The sequence below is a fragment of the Linepithema humile genome, chromosome 3, assembly GCF_040581485.1.
Source record: "Linepithema humile isolate Giens D197 chromosome 3, Lhum_UNIL_v1.0, whole genome shotgun sequence".
Lineage (NCBI taxonomy): Eukaryota > Metazoa > Arthropoda > Insecta > Hymenoptera > Formicidae > Linepithema > Linepithema humile.
Genome location: NC_090130.1, coordinates 16507175 through 16528625, shown reverse-complemented (window position 1 = coordinate 16528625; position 21451 = coordinate 16507175). Strand labels below are relative to the sequence as shown.

The window sequence follows — 21451 nt, the reverse complement described above, 5'->3', positions numbered from 1 at the left end:
TTAGTATTAGTACCTCATGGGTGACGTAGAAATCTATTAAAATATTTCCACTTAATAAATTTAAAAAAAAATTTATTTTTAATAAATTTTAATAAATTTTTTTAAATTTTAATAAATAGGGAGAAGAACCTACTCATAGAACCTAATCAGATAGTGCCGCTCCTAACGCTCGGCGGCGCTGGCCCTAGCGGCTGCGGCGCGCGCGGTAAGGAGAGGAAAAGAGGCGTATACCACGGAAATCGGCTGAAATGTTCAGACTAATTCCGAGCACTGATGTATATTATTAAAAACAGAACAAAGTAGGGGGACAAAAAACAGCACATCTTATAACTAATTATAACAGATACATTAGAAAGAAAGATATATTATTTTTTAATGTTTCGTCGATCCGCCCTTGTTTTAAATCACGTCTATCATTCGCTTTGGCAATGATTTATACAACTTTTTTACACGTTTTTGTCGAAGTTTGCCCCATTCTTCAAAAATGCAACACTTTAAGTCATTAACGGTCTGAAACTGTCTTCCTCTTATGTATACATTTTTTTACATATTAGTCCAAACATTTTCAATCATATTCAGATCGAGTGAACGTGCTGGTCAATCAAGGACAGATATTTTTTGAGCGGAGAAATATTGTTTCATCAACCTCGCTGTATGAATTGCTGCATTATCCTATTAGAAAATATAATTTTCGCCTCCAATCCGTGTGGTATGTTTCTTTAACTGATCGTCAATCAGTGAAATGTACTTTTTACTGTTCATATGGCAGTCGACAAAATTTATTTCCGTTCTTCCACGGTATCCTATTTCCGTCCAGATCATCACACTTCCTCTCTCCATTTGACGACGACTTAAAAACAATTGTTTTTTTCTTAAAACAGAAATAAGAATTCCAATGCTCAGGCCCATCTAACAAAGTTGAACTTTTTTTCATTATAAATATGACGTTCCTCCATTTTTTCTTCCATTGAATATGCTCACAAGCAAATTGCAAACGATGCCCTTTGTGTTGTTCCGTTAATAGTGGTAGCAATAAATACGTCTAACATTCTTAATATTAATTTTAATACCTGCTTCTTTAGCAATTTGTCTAGCTGTGCCTTTAAAATTTGAAGCCACTCGTAAAATTGCCCGTCTTTCACGATTTGTTACTGCCCGTAGCCGTTCTGTACTCTTCTTTTTTCCATACTGACTGGGATTTTTAATTAAATTAGCCACTACTTTACGACTTCTATTCATAAGTTTTGCAATCTTTGCAATAGAATATTTTTTCCGCCTTAGTAAAATACGGTCTATTTTGCTTTTATTTAACCATTTTTCACAACCTATTGTTTAAAGTTTCTATTTGTTTCAATAACACAAATAATACCGTAAACAAATAATACCGTAACAGTAATTTTGTGCTTATTCACTTTAATCAGCGGCTCAACGCGGCTCAACTATGACTGATTGTGAGCAATAAAAATATTGTAAGTGTACTATTATTTTGTCTGGTTAATAGTAGCTAGTGTTTACGTCTTTTTTCCGGGAAATAGTTCAACAGCATCATACAAAAACAATCTACATAGTCCTATAAATACAATACATATACATATAGGATGTACAAAAAGAATTATTTTGTGTTAATTTTAAAATATAAGACATTCTTTCAGATGTACTATTATTTTGTTTCGCACTGTAACCGTGTTTCGACAAATAAAATTAAGAAAAATTTTTTTAGTTGTAAGGGAATGGTTAATGATAAATTTTGTGTATTTAAAATTGATATGGACTCTGAAGTTATGATTTTAAATAAAAGATTGATTAAGAGGTCTAGCCAACAGATCGGTGTGAATAATTGTTTGAGATATCTAATAGGGGAAACAGTTGTAATTCATTGTAAAGTTGTAGTTAAAGTAGAATTAGGAAAATATTCCTTAGATATTCCTAAGCAAGTGCGTAATTTCGTAGGATTTTGTTCGTACTATAGGAAATTTGTGAACGGATTTTTTTTTATAGCAAAACCCCTATTTATACTTATTGAAAGTCAAGTCAAGTCAAATTTGAATGGACTCAAGCATGTAAAGAAGCTTTTGAAAGACTGAAGTAAATATTAGTATCTACGCCGATTTTATCTTTAACCTCGGAGCAAGGGGAGTTTGTTCTTGATACCGATGCTTCGAATCATGAGATAGGAGCAGTTTCGTCATAAATTCAAGATGACACTGAAAAAGTTATTGCTCATTTTAGTCGGGTTGAGCAAACTAGAAAGGAATTATGCGTGACACGACAGGAGTTATTAGCCATTATGGAATCGATAAAGTCTTTTCACCATTATTTATATGGGAAAACATTTTTAATTTGGATGGATTATGTTTCTCTTCGATGGTTAATGACTTTTAGGGAGTTAGAAGACCAATTGTCTCGTTAATTAGAGAGATTGCAGCAATATAAATTTGAAATTATTCATCGAAAAGGATGACATCGTCAGAATGCTGATGATTTGTTGAGACGTTCTTGCATGGAGATAGGTTGCATTTATCGTGCCAAGATTGAATCAAAGGAAAATTTAGTTGCTCGGATGGTTTTAGGAAGGGATAATTTGGAAGAGTGGTGCAGGAGACAATTCCAGCCACTCACCTCAGAAACGCTTGCTTCTTAGCATTTTTCGTCTGCTGCGTCGGTTCAATGGAAGCGAGACGTCCGCTCTCTTTCATTGGTTGAACGGTCGAGCACACGGACACGTGACGTAAGCGCTTCTCGGATGTGTGAGACAGTGGAGCCGGAGCGAAATCGCATCACTGGATCCGCTCCTTTTCGCTGATGGGCCCAGACACGGCTAAAGAATTGCGCGTACGTACGCAATTATCATTGCCAATTATTACGCCGATAAATATCAGCAAATTCAGAAACAGGGACTCTTGCCAGTATAGCCACCTCATGGGACACTGTACGGTACGCACGGACCACCCGTAAGACAAGCGGCCTCTGCAGCCTGCGCAGTTACTCTCTCGACCGTCGGCTACACGTAACCCTGATCTTCAAAAGTGATCTCTGAAAAACACGGGAGTTTGCATACCCTGTAAATCGGGAAGTACGTATTGTACACGCCTGTCGCATTTTGTATGAAAAATAGAATTCAAGTTTTGTGGCCTTCGTCCACACTGGCGTTCTATACAAAAGTATAAAATGGAGGACACCCACGTACAGCTGCCTCCTTTTTTCATCTGGGCCCTTAAGGTTAGACATAAGCCTGCCAAGAACCTGGATGATTTTTTCCGTCCTCGGCACTATTTGCTCAAAGTGGTCTCTGAAAAACCAGCTACCATCCAAGACCAAGCCAAGGCACTTCATGATCCGGGACACGTGAATGCTTTTACTACCAACCAAAAGGTTGATAGCGGTCATATTTGCGCCCTTTTTCGCAAAGGTCATAATCTAGGTCTTGTGAGTCGCAATCTTAAGGTTCAGGCGGTGGATGCCGCGAATGATAAGCTCCACTCCCCAGCTCGTCATGACCGCGGCTTCCCTCACGGAGAAAACTCCGCGAGCAGGAGGGTATCATCCGCATTACAAACGAAGCTGCAGCCCACCGGCAACTCCGTGGACAGCACGGAGTCGTAGCAAGGGTTACGATAAACTATAGCAAAGGACCCAAGACCGAATCTTGAGCAACTTCGCAGCTCATGGTTATTGAATGCATCCAGCTATCACCACCGACAAATTACAGCCTTCGGTTGTTCATCACAATACTCTGTAGGTATTGCGGGAGTCCTTTTCACTGCATGACTCCAAGGATACGACCCCACTGGAGAGAGTTAAAGGCGTTGGAGATGTCCAGTCACACCGTCACCACCACTCTCTTCTCGCATGGTAATCTCCTCCACGGTGCTCCGAACCCTGAGCACCGCATCGACAGTGGACCGGTCTCTCCTAAACCCAAATTGAGCATTGAAGAGGCCTTGTCCATTGTTTAAGCCGGTCCACAATGATTCGCTTTCCCGACCTCGTCCAGAAAACATATTGAACGGTGGGAGGAGAGGACCTCATCCGGTTTCTCTTCCTTCTTTAACAGCGCCATTTATGCTGCCTTTCAGGAATCGGGAAAGACTCTAAAGCGAAGATAGTCCGTGAATAGGACAGGAGAGGGCCCAGCATCACTGCCCACACAGTACGGGATTCCATCTGGACCCGCGACCGCGTTTTCCCTTCCAAAGATCGATCTGATCTCGGATTCAGTGACTTCCAGTTTCTCCGACCACCTCATATCCTGAAAATGACTTTGAGCAACCGGCTATTTTAGGAATAGAGATTCCAACATCCTATCCAGCACCCTCGGCTTATCACCTCGCACAGAAATGAATGCCTTCAACCTCCTCAGGACGATGCGATAGAAATCATCCTCCAGGGTAGTCAGGAGCTAGTCCCGCCCCTAGGTTTTGGCGATGGCCGCTCTCAGCCGAGCCCTGGCCAATCGCAGTTCCCCGGCCAATCGGGCCTTTCTGGCCTCGCCCCGCGGCAGCGAGAGTGCGTGCACGCTCGCCGGCTTTTAACTTCAGAACTTCTGAATTAGAACTCTCCTAGTATATCTACTTATTAGTATATATAAAAGAACACGCCGAGTACAATGATGCGAATCCGTACGCAATATAATAAGAACGGATCACGAGAGACGAATTGGTCGATTATAGCGTCAATCTACTGAATCGTGTTCAAACCGCAACCAAGAATATCTTCTTAGATAAACGGCGACGGATCTACGATGCAAACGACTCTTAACTTAATATCAAAACTCGTGTCCCCAAGACAAACATATCTGCCTGTCTCATGCCGGCTTCTTCATCTAGATCCTGTACATGTAAATACGCTAATTCAATGAATTGGTGACATGTACATGATATATAAATTTAGGCGTGTATGAGCGTAGGCTTCGCAAGCTAATCGTTGACGTAGATGATGTGCGCGCCGCGGCGGGATGTATGCGCAACGGTGATATACGTGCGCTGGTAGAGAATAATGATTTTGCAAAAAATTATTTACAATAGGTTAGTTTGTAAGAAAATAGTTTAAAGTGAGCGAAGGTTACACGGAAACAAAGTACATGTAAACCTGGTGGAAATTATTAATATTTATTTATTTATCTATCTATCCTATAAAGATCGACTTTTTTTCAAATATTTTCATCATTGAGATAATCAAGTATAAATATTATTTAATAAAATATTTTTATTCCAGGTTCATCCAAGTAGAGAACTTGTTGCGTCCGGTCAAAGAGCTGGTAGACATAGAAAAGCACAGCCACATATTCGTATATGGTCTACAGAAACTCTTCTCACCTTGTACGTTTTCGGCATGACAGAGTTTCAGATGGGCGTCTCAGCATTAGCGTTTTCACAACTGGTAATTATCATAATCCACGCAAATGCATGGTCCTGGATGCACACAGAATTTAATGAATACAGCAGAGGGAACGAAACAGACATAGTGTAAGTTGGAATCATATAAAAGCTGCAACAGACAAAAAAATCGACATATGAAAATTAAAAACAAACACAGTCTATAAATAATGAAAATGGCGATAAGAGCCGTTGCAGGATGTTCGTGTTAAATTTTTAATATTTCTTAAAGAAATTAGTAAATTAGTCTACAAGAGACAGTTAAATTGTACACCGATCTCAATTCGAGATACTTAAAGTGTACGAAAATTTTAAAGTACATTGTTCTCATATATCGAGAAACTTTAATGTACGTATAAGAATTATTGTAAAGAAAGGAAGAGAGAAAAAATATCAGGGCGCGAGTGACTAAGCCGGGAATTGAACCCGGGTCTTTCGCTTGCCGGGCGAATGTTCTAAACAGAATGTTCAGAACATTCGCCCGGCAAGCGAAAGACCCGGGTTCAATTCCCGGCTTAGTCACTCGCGCCCTGATATTTTTTCTCTCTTCCTTTCTTTACAATAATTCCTATACGTACATTAAAGTTTCTCGATATATGAGAACAATGTACTTTAAAATTTTCGTACACTTTAAGTATCTCGAATTGAGATCGGTGTACAATTTAACTGTCTCTTGTAGACTAATTTACTAATTTCTTTAAGAAAAATTAAAAATTTAGCACGAACATCCTGCAACGGCTCTTATCGCCATTTTCATTATTTATCGTTTGTTAAACATATGGAGCCTTCCATTATATGTGGTTTAAAGTTTTAAACACAGTCTAATTCAACTTTTCATATAATCAGGATTTATTTCATATCGATTGGTGCTTTAAGTGGAAAACAGGATCTATAATTGTATTATTTTACATGGGTTTGCTACTACGCAAAGCAAGCTATTATTAACTCTTTGCGGACGGAGTAGTTTGAAGCTGATCACTCTGTGAGACCGGGTCGCTACAGTGATAGTCATCAAAATGATCAGATTACTTTCCTGCGTACTGTGAGCCGTATCAAGATATCGATCAATTATTCAAAACATATCTGCATCACTAGTAATTCTTTGTTTATTAATTTATATATAAATTTCATGTTCATAAAGTAAAACGTGTAAAATCGCAATTTTGTACGTGAAATAGCAACATTTTTACGTTACAAGTGCTACAAACAGAATTACCCTCACTTGTTCATACGTAAAGTGGTGACAGTGTTGTCACTACTTTATATCCAGCCCTCGTATGTATGTCTATCGCTAATATTAAAAATTTTTTTTTGTGTTGAAGCGTAAACTAAAAATTCGCTGAACGCATATATGAGTTTATCGGTTACGTTGATGATTTATGCTGAACGCATATATGGTTAACGCGTTAATCATACGCAAAGGGTTAAGATTTAACCGTTTGCAACTTCCATGTGTTCGCTTCTTCTTGTGTTTGTTTACATCCTTCATGTGTCCGATTTATATATGATACTATGACTGTCTTGTTCACTACTGTGTTTATTAAATTCTGTATCTGGACTTTACTTTAAAAATGCCAACACCGTTACATTTTTATTGCTGCATTATTTGTGTAAAAATCTATTCAATATAATTACAAAAAATTATTTACCAAAATATTTATTACAAATAAAAAGTAAATTGCAAATATTCTGCAGTATTTTAAATTCTCCCTATTATTTAAAAACAATTAATAACAATTCAACAAAAAAATAACTTTTTTTCCAACATAAGAATGCGAAATATTGTTTTAGTTTTTTTCATGCTACAATACCAGCTTTAAAAATGCTTAATCACGTCAGTTTTAAGAAATTCAAGGTGAAAGTTGTAAAAATGCTATTTTGATATACTTTACCATGTTATAATTATTGTATGCAATATGTTAGAAAAGTGTTTCTTTAAATAAGTATATTACTAGGATAATACTCTCTAGGACTTTCAACTCTCAAAAGGAATTTTTTATGTACGTTCTGATTAATAAAATTTTAATGATTAAATATTGTGTTTAACACCGCAAATAAATTATAAATGAAACTTGGACGGCAAATAATTCATTTGTTATGTGTCAAAAGACCACAACGCAAGCATTATATTAATTATTATTAAATTTGATTACTGAAAGGATCAAGACCTGCCCGGTAATCAATCGGTTAGTAGGGCACTTATGCGAGTATTTATTCCGAGAAAATAAACAGACCATGTGTCATTTATGCGCCCAAGGAAGGTTTAAGCATACTGAGAGCAGGTGGGTCTGTTGCTAACGCGGCCTTTCTGTACCAAAATGCCAAATGATCAATATAAATAAACGATGCACGCTAGACGCATAATCTGTCAATCTTATTACCGTACGCGTCACGTTAGGGTCCCGCAAAGTCGCCGATAGAAAGACAAGTACGAAATGAGGATTAGAATAAAAGTCTTTAATCTGCACACATAAAATCCATCGTGATTTACAACATTATTCACTCCGAATCGACCTCCTTGACCCGGCTCGGCTCCCGAATCTTTATGCTTTCCCAATACCACCAGAGGCACAATAAATTTAATGGCAGCGGTGGGATTTGCTATCTTTAACCTGTGAAATTGAGTATAAACCTGTTGCTGTTGGTCGGGATTACAGGAGCACTAAAAAGATTTACAGGGGTGAATTAATCTTAAAAAAAAAAAACAATACAAAATTAAATTTGTGAAACAAGTGGTGACAATTACGAAGAAGGAATCATCTCAACAAAAGGAAAACGACACGCAGCAGCAGTCCGTAGTAGTAAGCAGCAGCTGGACAGCGGACAGCCACACAGAACCAAGTCAGCGCAATCCGAATAGGAGCATCCACATTACGATGACGGACCGCGACCTACTCCAACAGTCGACGATCAAGCGTAGGATGGAACATTGCGATTACTGACAAGGCGAAGTTGCGACTCACATGCAAGCATTAATCTTATTGTAAATCATCAAATAATTTAATATACAGGGTGTCCCAGATCTACCGTATCACCCGTTAATGGCAGATTCCTGAGGTCATTTGGAGACAAAAATCTTAATGCCAAAATGTCGAGGCTACTATAGTATTTGAATGGGAAAGGTTTAAAGCTTACCAATCAGCTTGTCAGAATTTCGCGCGCTCAGGGACATCGTATCTCGAAAGGACCCTTGCACAACACTTTATTCAATACGTTTTATTCACTTCACTCAGTTCTTATTCACTTTATTCACTTTATTCACATTGTTCGCAATACTAACGAATTTACTAACGATAATAATTTCTAAATTGTATTAAAACACGATGCGCGTCGAACTGTCAAAGCAGTCGTGCCATTGACAAATGACGTTTCTCATGTCATGAGAGAAAATCAATACTATCGGAACGAAGTATGATCTGCTACATGAAATGTCGGTAAGAAAAGAAACTAATTTTTTTTTAAATAAAAAAGTTTTTTGTTTATTTATTAACACATATCAACAATAAAAATAATGAAATAACAACAATGAAAAATAATAACAATGAAATAAGAACAAGATATAACATTATCGTTATCCGGAACGTAAAATGATTAGTTACAACATAATTTTGCGACTGCTGCATCGGATGCGAGGAACAGGATTGACCAACAGACGAATCAATGTTGCCGTTGAACGTCACTCTTGTACAGTATCGAATGAAGAAGCGGTTTTGCTAACCGTAAACAATACACCCGGCTATAAGTGTCCGCGAATTGAGTTCACACATCAACTGCAAAAAATGCGCTAACTCGTATTAAAAGTTTAATGAAAAAATTAATGTTACGTACCTATTACAAAAGATGTTCAAAATGTCCACCATCGCATTGGATGCACAATTGCGCACGTCTAATTAAGCTTTGCTGCGCGTTACGCAGCATTTCCGGTGTGACAATAGCGAATGCCTCAGTTATTTTTTCTTTTAATTCTTCATAATTGTTAATCCGTTCTCGATAAACATATTCTTTTATTGTGCTCCAAAGAAAAAAGTCTAACGGAGTTAGATCTGGAGATCTCGCTGGCCAATTTACAGCATCTCCGCGGCCTATCCATCTATCCGGATAGCTCGCATCCAATACACGACGCGCGCGTATAGATGCGTGAGGCGGCGCTCCGTCATGTTGGAAAAACATTTCTAATCTTTGATTTAGCGGCACATTCTCCAATAATTCTAATAAATCTGCAAGAAATTGCTATAAAATTGTCCTGTGAGTCTCGCAGGCATTTCAAACGGACCAATCTGAAATGGTTACGTGAGAAATAAAATTCGTGGAACTTTAAACATTTTTGTACAAAATTGTAAAACTCACTATTGAAGTGTTTAATATACCAGCCCATAAATTAATGGTGAATCGATGCTGGTAACTTTTAATATGATATCCATGTAAATTTTCGTTTGCCCAGATGTGTGTATTGTGTGTATTAAATATTCCATCGCACGTGAAACATGATTCATCAGTAAATAGAATGTTACTCACAAAACCAGGTTGATTTTCTTCGTTATTTAACAATCATGTACAAAATCTTACTCTTGAGATATAATCTTGGGGCAACAAATTTTGCACTTCCGTAAAATGATACGCGTGAAATTGATTATCATGTAATATGCGCAGTACTGTGTTTCTCGATATCGTCAATGATTGATTTTCCTCTTCATTTACGATCTACATGGTATATACTAAATGAAAAATGTGAAAACAAGATAACATAAAACAATCAATGTTGAGTAAAATGGATTTTACGCCGGTCGAATATAGCGACATGCTAATAATTTACGGCGAATGTGGGCAAAACGCTCGTCAAGCCGTGCGCGAATACAACGTCCGTTACCCGGAACGTAGAGGGTTTAATTATAACATAATTTTGCGATTGTTGCATCGGGTGCGAGAAACAGGATCTGTAGTGCCCAATAGACAAATCAATGTTGCCGTTGAACGTCACGCTCGTACAGAACAGAATGAAGAAGCGGTCCTGCAAATTGTGGACAATACACCGACTATAAGTGTCCGCAAATTGAGTCAGGAGTTGGCGATATCGAGAAGCACAGTACAGCGCATATTACATGATAATCAATTTCACGCGTATCATTTTACAAGAGTGCAAAATTTGTTGCCCCAAGATTATATCTCAAGAGTAAGATTTTGTACATGATTGTTAAATAACGAAGAAAATCAACCTGGTTTTGTGAGTAACATCTTATTTACTGATGAATCATGTTTCACGCGCGATGAAATATTTAATACACACAATACACACATCTGGGCAAACGAAAATTCACATGGATATCACATTAAAAGTTACCAGCATCGATTCACCATTAATTTATGGGCTGGTATATTAAACATTTTAATAGTGAGTTTTACAATTTTGTACAAAAATGTTTAAAGTTCCACGAATTTTATTTCTCACGTAACCATTTCAGATTGGTCCGTTTGAAATGCCTGCGAGACTCACAGGACAATTTTATAGCAATTTCTTGCAGATTTATTAGAATTATTGGAGAATGTGCCGTTAAATCAAAGATTAGAAATGTTTTTCCAACATGACGGAGCGCCGCCTCACGCATCTATACGCGCGCGTCGTGTATTGGATGCGAGCTATCCGGATAGATGGATAGGCCGCGGAGATGCTGTAAATTGGCCAGCGAGATCTCCAGATCTAACTCCGTTAGACTTTTTTCTTTGGAGCACAATAAAAGAATATGTTTATCGAGAACGGATTAACAATTATGAAGAATTAAAAGAAAAAATAACTGAGGCATTCGCTATTGTCACACCGGAAATACTGCGTAACGCGCAGCAAAGCTTAATTAGACGTGCGCAATTGTGCATCCAATGCGATGGTGGACATTTTGAACATCGTTTGTAATAGGTACGTAACATTAATTTTTTCATTAAACTTTTAATACGAGTTAGCGCATTTTTTGCAGTTGATGTGTGAACTCAATTCGCGGACAGTTATAGCCGGGTGTATTGTTTACGGTTTGCAAAACCGCTTCTTCATTCGATACTGTACGAGCGTGACGTTCAACGGCAACATTGATTCGTCTGTTGGTCACTACAATCTTGTTTCTCGCATCCGATACAGCAGTCGCAAAATTATGTTGTAACTAATCATTTTACGTTCCGGATAACGATAATGTTATATCTTGTTCTTATTTCATTGTTATTATTTTTCATTGTTGTTATTTCATTATTTTTATTGTTGATATGTGTTAATAAATAAACAAAAAACTTTTTTATTTAAAAAAAAAATTAGTTTCTTTTCTTACCGACATTTCATGTAGCAGATCATACTTCGTTCCGATAGTATTGATTTTCTCTCATGACATGAGAAACGTCATTTGTCAATGGCACGACTGCTTTGACAGTTCGACGCGCATCGTGTTTTAATACAATTTAGAAATTATCATCGTTAGTAAATTCGTCAGTATTGCGAACAATGTGAATAAAGTGAATAAAGTGAATAAGAACTGAGTGAAGTGAATAAAACGTATTGAATAAAGTGTTGTGCAAGGGTCCTTTCGAGATACGATGTCCCTGAGCGCGCGAAATTCTGACAAGCTGATTGGTAAGCTTTAAACCTTTCCCATTCAAATACTATAGTAGCCTCGACATTTTGGCATTAAGATTTTCGTCTCCAAATGACCTCAGGAATCTGCCATTAACGGGTGATACGGTAGGTCTGGGACACCCTGTATTAATCCTTTGACTGTGAACAGCATCTAAAGACGTCTAAGTGCTTACTGGAGGCGAACAGCGTCTAAAGACGTTCTTGATTTATTAAAAACAATTTTACGAAATGATACGCATTATTAAATCTGCCTTTCCTCTGCAGGCATCGTACGCTTCATCTGTAATTTTTACACTGGTATTTATATAATTCTTCGAGGTCGTTAAGGAATTTGTCTATCTAGGCACCCTGGTAAACAGCATTAATAACATAAGGGACAAGATTAAGAGACGAATTGTAATGGTTAATAGATGTTACTATGGGCTAATTAAGCAGCTCCGGTCTGGGGTTCTGTCCAGGAAAATCAAGTATAATATTTATAAAACGCTAATTAGGCCGGTCCTTACATACAGTTCGGAATGCTGGACATTGCGGGAGCAGACGAGGAGACGTTCCTCAGATTTGAGAGAAAGATACTGTGCAAGGTATATGGCCCAGTACAGCAGAATGGCGAATGGAGGAGAAGATATAACGGAAGAGCTCTACGAGCTGTATGGAGATATAAACATCGTACAACATATTAAGCTCATGAGACTGAGGTGGCTAGGCCATATATACAGAAGGCCGGTTAACGAATCAAACAGAAAGATCTGGATGCAGATCCCAGAGGGGCGCAGGAGAAAAGGCAGACCAAGGATGCGCTGGTAGGCAGGATACGATGTCAGGCAGGACCTGCAGCGTCTACAGATCACCAACTGGAAGGAGAAGGCGCAAGACAAGACTGGTTGGAGGCAGATTCTACGACAAGCCAAGACCCACCCCGGGTTATAGCGCTAACCATGATGATGATTTGTGTAATTCATACAAATAGTGCTCCCATCATGCCCAAATATGGCGCATTTCACGTGTCAGGGGTCCACCTAAAAATAAACTGCTTGGGATTTTTAAAATGATCATGAAAACACGTTAGTGCACATATTGTGTAAAGTTAAAGGTCAAAAAAATTAGTGTTATATGCCTTGCATTCAAGATATTGGAGATAGTCGTTTTAATAAATTTTTCTTTTTTTTGACATTTGTAGTTAAAATTACAAAATTACATTACTTTGATAAACATAAATTTTTCAAGATTTTTTCCGTACTTTCTGATAAAAATACTAATTTTAGCGAGAAAAAATTATTACTATAGAAAAAATCAATTTTTTAATTTTAAGTGAGAAATTGAGAAATTATATCCACCTTTAAAAATCTGAAAAAATTTTCAAAAATGCTCCAATATATGTAGAATATAGTACAATAAAGGAAATTTTGGGATTACAATGGGATCCACTCAAAAACGAGTGTTTTTTCCAAAACAAAATTGGCATTTCAGGTAAATCACTATAATCACAAACAGATTTTTTAAGATACTTTTTTTTACAGTCAATTTTTCAATGTATTGTTGCTCAATTATTTGTTAGTGGTCGTAAAAAATGTTTATTTTCCTTATATAAAAGAGACATTATTTTCGTATATAATAAAATTTTATATTGTAACTTTCGTTCTCCTAGGTTCATTAGTTGTTCATGTAATGCAAATTTCACTGTGCGATGATTGTACCGAACAGATTGACTAGTATTGAGCGCCGCCGTTAGATGGCGAATGGGAACCGTGATTCCCCAATGAAGTGCAAATTTAAAGGGATAAGAGGCGGCATGAATTTGCTCAACTTATTTCTGTTTTGGTTTATGCGTCACGTGCTTCTATTGCTTTTATTTGTGTTATTTTTGTTCTGACTCCGTCTGTTATTATTTTGGATTTTATTATTTATATAAATAATAAAAATAAAAGTGTAAAGAATATTCCCTGTATTGTTTTGACGCATTGAAAAAATATGTACCAAGCAGCAGATTTTTCGCGTCCCTGTGCGTCCGCATTATTTGCGTTCAGATTCTGATGTCTCAGGATTTAATTTTAAAACACACTATTACCTATGTGGAGAAAAGGTAAATACTGAACAGAAAAAACTTCCTATTAAATGCAGACGTAAATATCATTATGTTATGACTACTGAACATTCAGTTGAGATTAAAAAAAAAATGTGAAAGTAGGAACGATGAATAGAGTGAAAAAGTATCAGGGATTTGTGGCAGATTTGACGCTACGAGCTTTACATTAGCAATGTTCTCGGGACGAATATACCGGGTGTTTCATTTTAATCTAGCCAGGCGAATATTTCAAACGCTGTTAAGTTTAGAGAAAAATGTTTCAGACAAAAGTTGTAGGGTTCGGAGGAGGACACAAGATGGTGGGCTTAAGTTTTTGATAAAGGTAAAATTGAAGGTCATATAAAGGTCAACTTTGTTTTTTTAAATGAAATGTAGTATTTTTCATTGCATATTCTGAAAGAACATAAAATTCTGCATTAAAATTGTCTGATACGTGTTTCATGAAAATCTATAATTTTTTAGGAAATTTAGCAATTAAAGAAAAAATGTTTGTTTTTCCTAAAGAGAATCATGCATCAATTTGTACATGTTCATGAACATTTCTCGTTCTTAGTTACCCGGAATCAACGGCGTGGACGTGACGAAAATCTGATTCCATCGGGGTGCTTTATTTACGTGAGTCCCCTTGCCTCTCACTTTCGGGGTGCTTGATTTACGTGAGTCCCCTTGCCTCTCACTTTCGGGGTGCTTGATTACAGTGAGTCCCCTTGCCTCTCACAACGTATCAGACTAACATTACAGGAGATGTTCAAAAACGTCTCCTTCAACGGCTAAGCATATGCGCAATCGACGCTGAAGTGAAAGCGTCGTTCTTCGTAACATTTCTTCAGGAATTAGTGCCATTGCATTACGTATGCGATTCTGCATGTCATCGGGAGTTGTTGGCTCTGTAGCAAAAACAATCCCTTTCACGTAACCTCATAAAAAATAATCACACGGTGTTAAGTCTCGTGAATTCGGTGGCCAGCGAATGAAACTATTTCTGCCTATCCAACGTTGAAAAAACCTTTCATTTAAATAATCGCGGACAACACCCGCACAGTGTGCCGGGGCGCCATCGTGTTGGAACCACATGCCTCTGAGAGTTTGCAAATTGATGTCTTCCATCAACTCTTCCAGATCAGTTTGCAAAAACTGCAGGTACATCGCTCCGTTTAAATTGGCATTAAAAAAGTGTGGTCCAACAATTTGCCCATCTAATATTCCGCACCAAGCATTGACTCTCCATTGGTGCTGATTATCTACGCGACGTAATCAAAACGGATTAACATCTAAATAGTAATGGCAGTTGTGGCGATTGAAATCTCCGTTATTGTGGAATGAGGCCTCATCGCTAAAAAGCATCCTGTCGAAAAACATGTTATCTTCTTCCAGTCTTTGCAAAGCTCACCGACAAAATTGAACGCGTACCCCTTTCTGATCATCAGTCAAAGCCTGATGTCTTTCAAAGTGGTACGGGTGGAAGTGATTTGCCCTTAAAACTCGATTTACCGTAGAAAGAGAGGTGTGAAATTCGAGGCTGATTCTGCGCTGACTTACATGCGGGTTGAATGCAACCATTCGCAAAATAGCGATATTTAACACGGTTTCCTCTGTGCGATCTTTTTTCTTTCATTGACGTTTCAATCGACCATCACGTGCTCTAGCGATAAGATTTGAAATTGTTTGACGAGAAGGATGTCGACGATTTGGAAATCAAAGTGCATAAAGACGAGCACATTCTCTAGCATTCTCATTACTTCTGCCATATTCAATTATTATGTCTACAATTTCTGTGGGTAGATAATCAGTCATTGTTGCAATGCTACGTTCTCGTAAAAACAACTTAAGATGTATCTCATACGGTGACATTTAAGCATATGAGTAATTTTTTCAAATCATGTAAGTAATCATCCGATACTTCTTTTTTTTTTGTAATGAATGAAACGTTGCCTAAGGATGAACTCAATACAATGTAAGAATGCAATAATGGAAGTACGAACAAAAATGACATTACATTACATCATTACATCAGACTAACATTAATCATCCGATCAACGCGACCAAGTTGAGATTGGCCGCCAAGTTGGTCGCTAATTTAATTTTTTTACGCGGGCGTCATCGTTTATTTTTGTTCGTACTATCTGGAAGAGTTGATGGAAGACATCAATTTGCAAACTCTCAGAGGCATGTGGTTCCAACACGATGGTGCCCCGGCACACTGTGCGGGTGTTGTCCGCGACTATTTAAATGAAAAGTTTTTTCAACGTTGGATGGGCAGAAATGGTTTCATTCGCTGGCCATCGAATTTACCAGACTTAACACCGTGCGATTATTTTTTATGGGATTACGTGAAAGGGATTGTTTTTGCTACAGAGCCAACAACTCCCGATGACATGCAGAATCGCATACGTAATGCAATGGCACTAATTCCTGAAGAAATGTTACGAAGAACGACGCTTTTACTTCAGCGTCGATTGCGCATGTGCCTAGCCGTTGAAGGAGACGTTTTTGAACATCTCCTGTAATGTTAGTCTGATACGTAGTGAGAGGCGAGGGGACTCACTGTAATCAAGCACCCCGAAAGTGAGAGGCAAGGGGACTCACGTAAATCAAGCACCCCGAAAGTGAGAGGCAAGGGGACTCACGTAAATCAAGCACCCCGATGGAATCAGATTTTCGTCACGTCCACGCCGTTGATTCCGGGTAACTCTAAAAACGAGAAATGTTTATGAACACGTACAAATTGATGCATGATTCTCTTTACGAAAAACAAACATTTTTTCTTTAATTGCTAAATTTCCTCAAAAATTATGGATTTTCATGAAAAACGTGTCAGACAATTTTAATGCAGAATTTTATGTTCTTTCAGAATATGCAATGAAAAATACTACATTTTATTTAAAAAAACAAAGTTGACCTTCATATGACCTTCAATTTTACCTTCATCAAAAAGTCAAGCCCACCATCTTGTGTCCCCCTCCAAACCCTACAACTTTTGTCTAAAACATTTTTTTCTAAACTCAACAGCGTTTGAAATATTCGCCTGGCTAGGTTAAAATAAAACACCCTGTAGACTTTACGGCACTTCTCATGAACTCGCATAGTACCTCCTGTAGAAAGTTTTTCGGTAATGTTGTCTTTTTGCTCAATACTGACTTTCTAGATGGTTTCAAGACCGCGCGGAGTGAGCTTTGGGTGATCGCTCGGTGTAATCAGTTTTTGATCACAAATAACACAACTCGCCATGCTGCCTAATTGGTGCAGTACGTGTCGTAAAGCAACGCAAATAATACGCGCGCACCCAGAGAAAAGTTTCTTCGATTCAAAGAAAATTTCTTTCAATCAAAGAAATTTATGCATTGCTATACGGTCAAAGAAAAGTTTTTTTAATTTGAAGAAATTTTTTGGTTAATTCTTTTTATTAGAAATAAAGAAATAATTTTGGTTATGCGACGTAAATTTTTTTTAAATGAAAGAAGTATATTTTGTATATGTAAGAAAAAATTTCTTTGCACATAATAATTTTTTTTTTGTACGTAATAAAACATTTCCTTGCAAACAAGAAATATTTTGTTTATATTTAATAAAATAAATCTTTACGTTCAAGAAATGTTCTTCTTGTATTTACTTAAAAAAGTTCTATATTGAAGAAATATTCTTTTTTCATTTACCAAAAATTTTTGTACTTTCAATAAAAGATATATTTTCATTGTAAAAGGATTAATTTTCAAAATAAATATATTTTTCTTCATTTTAATAACAGAATTTATTTAAATGATATAATTTCTTTATTTAAATAAATGAATCAGTTTCTTCAAATGTCAAAATGATTTATTTCTCTAAATTAAATATCTAATGTTAAATGTTTGATTGCAGTTATTTTCTTTATGAAAAATAAAATTAATATTTTTAGCGTCTTTTTCCTATGCTGAGATATAATTTACAATCACTTGTGAAAACAAGAAACTAAAAATATTAATTTATTTTCTTATGATGGAAACGATTGTAAATAAGTTTTAAAGTAATACACATTTGACGTAGAAAAATAAATCATTGTATACATACAAATATTTTTGCTGGCTTTTTTTAAATGCAAGAAATTAATTTATTATTTATATTGTTTTTAATTACACATACATCTTATTGTTAGCTTATAAATATTATGTTAAATAACATAAAAACACAAATGCATTTTTTTCTATTATTCTTTTTATTTGAACATCACACGTAATAATTATTATCTAAGATACAATGAAGGAAAAGATACTAAAGATGAACATTTTTTTAATTTCATGCCATTGTTATAAATAAAAAAATTTTTCCAAATTAAAAAACAATAAAAAATTTAACTCAACAAAAAGCCTCTTTTTTAAACTAATTCATAAAAGTTACATAAAATATAATTACATTAAAAATACATTGAAGAAACGAAGGTCCTTACATTAAACTTTTACTGCAATACTTTGCTATGTAAATTTTAAGTAACTTATTTATTATAAATATATCTTATTTTATTATATCATATTATCACAAAGGTTTTGTTTGCACCTTTCTTTTATATTGCATCCTAAATGTGTTAAGTACTTAAATCTATATTTAAAACACAAAATCTGCAAAACGAATTTCATATCTGCTGAAATCCATTTTGCAGATTTTGTATTTTAAATGAAACGTATATCAAATAAATTTTCCTTGTTAAGAAAAAAAATACAAAAAGTTTTTTTAACGGTTTACTTAATATTTAAAGAATGAAAGGAACATTTTTGTACGCTTTTTTATAATCTAAATAATGAAACGTAACTGTAAAAGCTTCTTTAAAATGTTAATATCACGAGTTATTTTTGTACTTTTTTTCCCTATTTTATTGCAAATACTTTGTTTAAAATTACGATTCATTATATACTATGAAGTATTTTCCGTCTCCTGAACTTTGAACACAGGTTGGAAATTTGTTGAACAATTTGTCGTAAGTGACGGAAGATAAGTTATTAGTTATTTTAACTTGGAATGCACAGACATGCGATGACCAACCATAAGTAAATATTTTTTTTATTAAAAAAAGACACTTTTTCGACATTGACTAAAATATTAACGATTTCAGCAAAAAGTGGTACATGATCTTTGTATCCTGTGGTTATTACCATAGATGGTTTATAAGTAACATTTTCAATAGTAATCCATGGCACTGAATGTACTGTAGAATTTACATAGAAATTTTCGGGCAATATATGATTTATATCTCGTAATGTTTCATCTGTAATTACTTCAGCATTGCCATATTCTATCCTATCAATAAGGGAATCTTTGCACATAAAACTGTAGCATTGCTGTAACTGATTCTTTATGGCAAGTGTATATGGTAAGTTTACTCGTGAATTTGATACGTGAGCCGTTACTTTTGAAGGTTTATGTTTAGCTTCCGGCCTCATACACCAGACATTCCTAAGTGGACCAATAAGTTCTATTGTTCTCGGATAATGCAAAAGAAAATGATGTTTCGGCTTTAACGTTTCTCCAAACAATTGTATATAAAGTTCATGGTGTTCAGTAATTAATGTCTTCAAAAGAGTAATGCAATCTTTATTAAAATATCTCAAATTGATAATGTCACCAATATTTCTAAGATATAAATACAAATTCCAGTATTCATCGTTCACTGGAATACAATCGCCAATTATAATTCCAAGATATTTGACAAAAGTTAAAGTTTCAGAAGCCGAAAAATTTAATTTCTTCTGCATTAGTTTCTCTTTTTTTAAACACGGTACAGCATTTCCTTTGTCTGCAGGGCCATAATTAAATGCCATGATTCTATCATTAATATTTTGTAATGTAAAACGTTTTATTTGTATATAATGCAATAATAATGCGCTTAAGTCATACACACAGACACCCTCCCAAAAATCATGCATTGAGTCGAAAAACACGTTTTCAATTACATGAAAAGAAGGTAAATCATTCCATACGCAATATTCAGTTAAACCTGTTTCGAAAACATCAGATTTAAGATCTTCTTCATAATCTCTGCTTTGACGCAATAAATTAGGATCCTCCATAGTTTGACTTTGATATTGTTTTTTCTCAATCTTACACAAACGACAGATTCGATTAGCTGAAAAACTTGTAACAAATCCACAAATTTGATGTATTCCCAAATTATCGCCAGTAACGAGAATGCAAGAAAAGTAAACTGTAACGTTATTAATCAGCAATCCATTTCTTTCTAAATCATGTAATTCTTCTAAGAGAGGCTTGAAAGTTGCTTTATTCCCAAATGTCTTTCTGTCCGTATCACGAAATAATAAAGTTAAAAAAATATGCTTTAATGCAGATTGAAACTGTGGAGGTAAAGTGGGTAACATAAAGTACGTTGCTCCTATCTTATCAACCCCAGTATGAGAACCTAAAACATTATTTGTTTCGTATTCGTCGAAATAAACTATGAGTGGAATTACAATATTATCACCAAATTTATTTCTTATTTGAGTCCATAATTTTCCATGTACAATATTGCACATGTATTGTGGCTCTATTTTAACCGATGTGAACTTGGCGCCCAACTTTATTTAAAAAAAAAATCACTAATCTAGTTCGTTTGTACTTCGTTTGTACCTGTTTGTACCGCTTCTTATTTCGTTTGTACCTCAAAGGGTAAAAAAATACAAGGGGGTGAAAAAATGGCCAGCGCCCGATTACAAGATTTTTAAATTTTGTTTATGCCATTCGAAAGAGAATCGTTTATACCCGTTTGTACCTCTTTTGATTTTGTTTGTACCTCAAAGGGTTCGAAGATACAGCGTTTTTCAGTTTCAGCCTAACCCTTCTATAGGGAACTTAGCCATTTTACAAGATATCGAGAAACGGCCAACGGCATTCGAAAGAGAATCGTTTGTACCCGTTTGTACCTCTTTTGTTTTCGTTTGTACCTCAAAGGGTTCGAAGATACAGCGTTTTTCAGTTTCAGCCTAACCCTTCTATAGGGAACTTAGCCATTTTACAAGATATCGAGAAACGACCAACGGCATTCGAAAAAGAATCGTTTGTATTCGTTTGTACCACTTTTGTTTTCGTTTGTACCTCAAAGGGTTCGAAGATACAGCGTTCTTCAGTTTCAGCCTAACCCTTTTATAGGGAACTTAGCCATTTTACAAGATATCGAGAAACGACCAACGGCATTCGAAAGAGAATCGTTTGTATTCGTTTGTACCACTTTTGTTTTCGTTTGTACCTCAAAGGGTTCGAAGATACAGCGTTCTTCAGTTTCAGCCTAACCCTTTTATAGGGAACTTAGCCATTTTACAAGATATCGAGAAACGATCAACGGCATTCGAAAGAGAATCGTTTGTATTCGTTTGTACCACTTTTGTTTTCGTTTGTACCTCAAAGGGTTCAAAGATA

The 21451-nt window shown here is 36.0% G+C and overlaps 2 protein-coding genes and 1 pseudogene across 3 annotated transcripts in view; 1 reads left to right on the top strand and 2 right to left on the bottom strand.

Annotated features, from left to right (window-relative positions):
* Positions 1-21451, top strand: part of DCX-EMAP (Doublecortin-domain-containing echinoderm-microtubule-associated protein) — a 587536-nt gene that overhangs the window by 281764 nt on the left and 284321 nt on the right. For both annotated transcript variants that reach the window (XM_067352202.1, XM_067352203.1), the window contains one exon: positions 5215-5379. In XM_067352202.1, the coding sequence (XP_067208303.1) occupies positions 5215-5379 (165 nt within the window). The remainder of the gene's footprint in view (positions 1-5214; positions 5380-21451) is intronic.
* On the bottom strand, positions 14807-15865 carry LOC136998667 (uncharacterized; annotated as a pseudogene).
* On the bottom strand, positions 17653-20740 carry LOC136998361 (uncharacterized). The gene has a single exon (XM_067350894.1). It carries the CDS (start codon positions 20569-20571, stop codon positions 19051-19053), a length of 1521 nt encoding a protein of 506 aa, XP_067206995.1. The 5' UTR covers positions 20572-20740; the 3' UTR covers positions 17653-19050.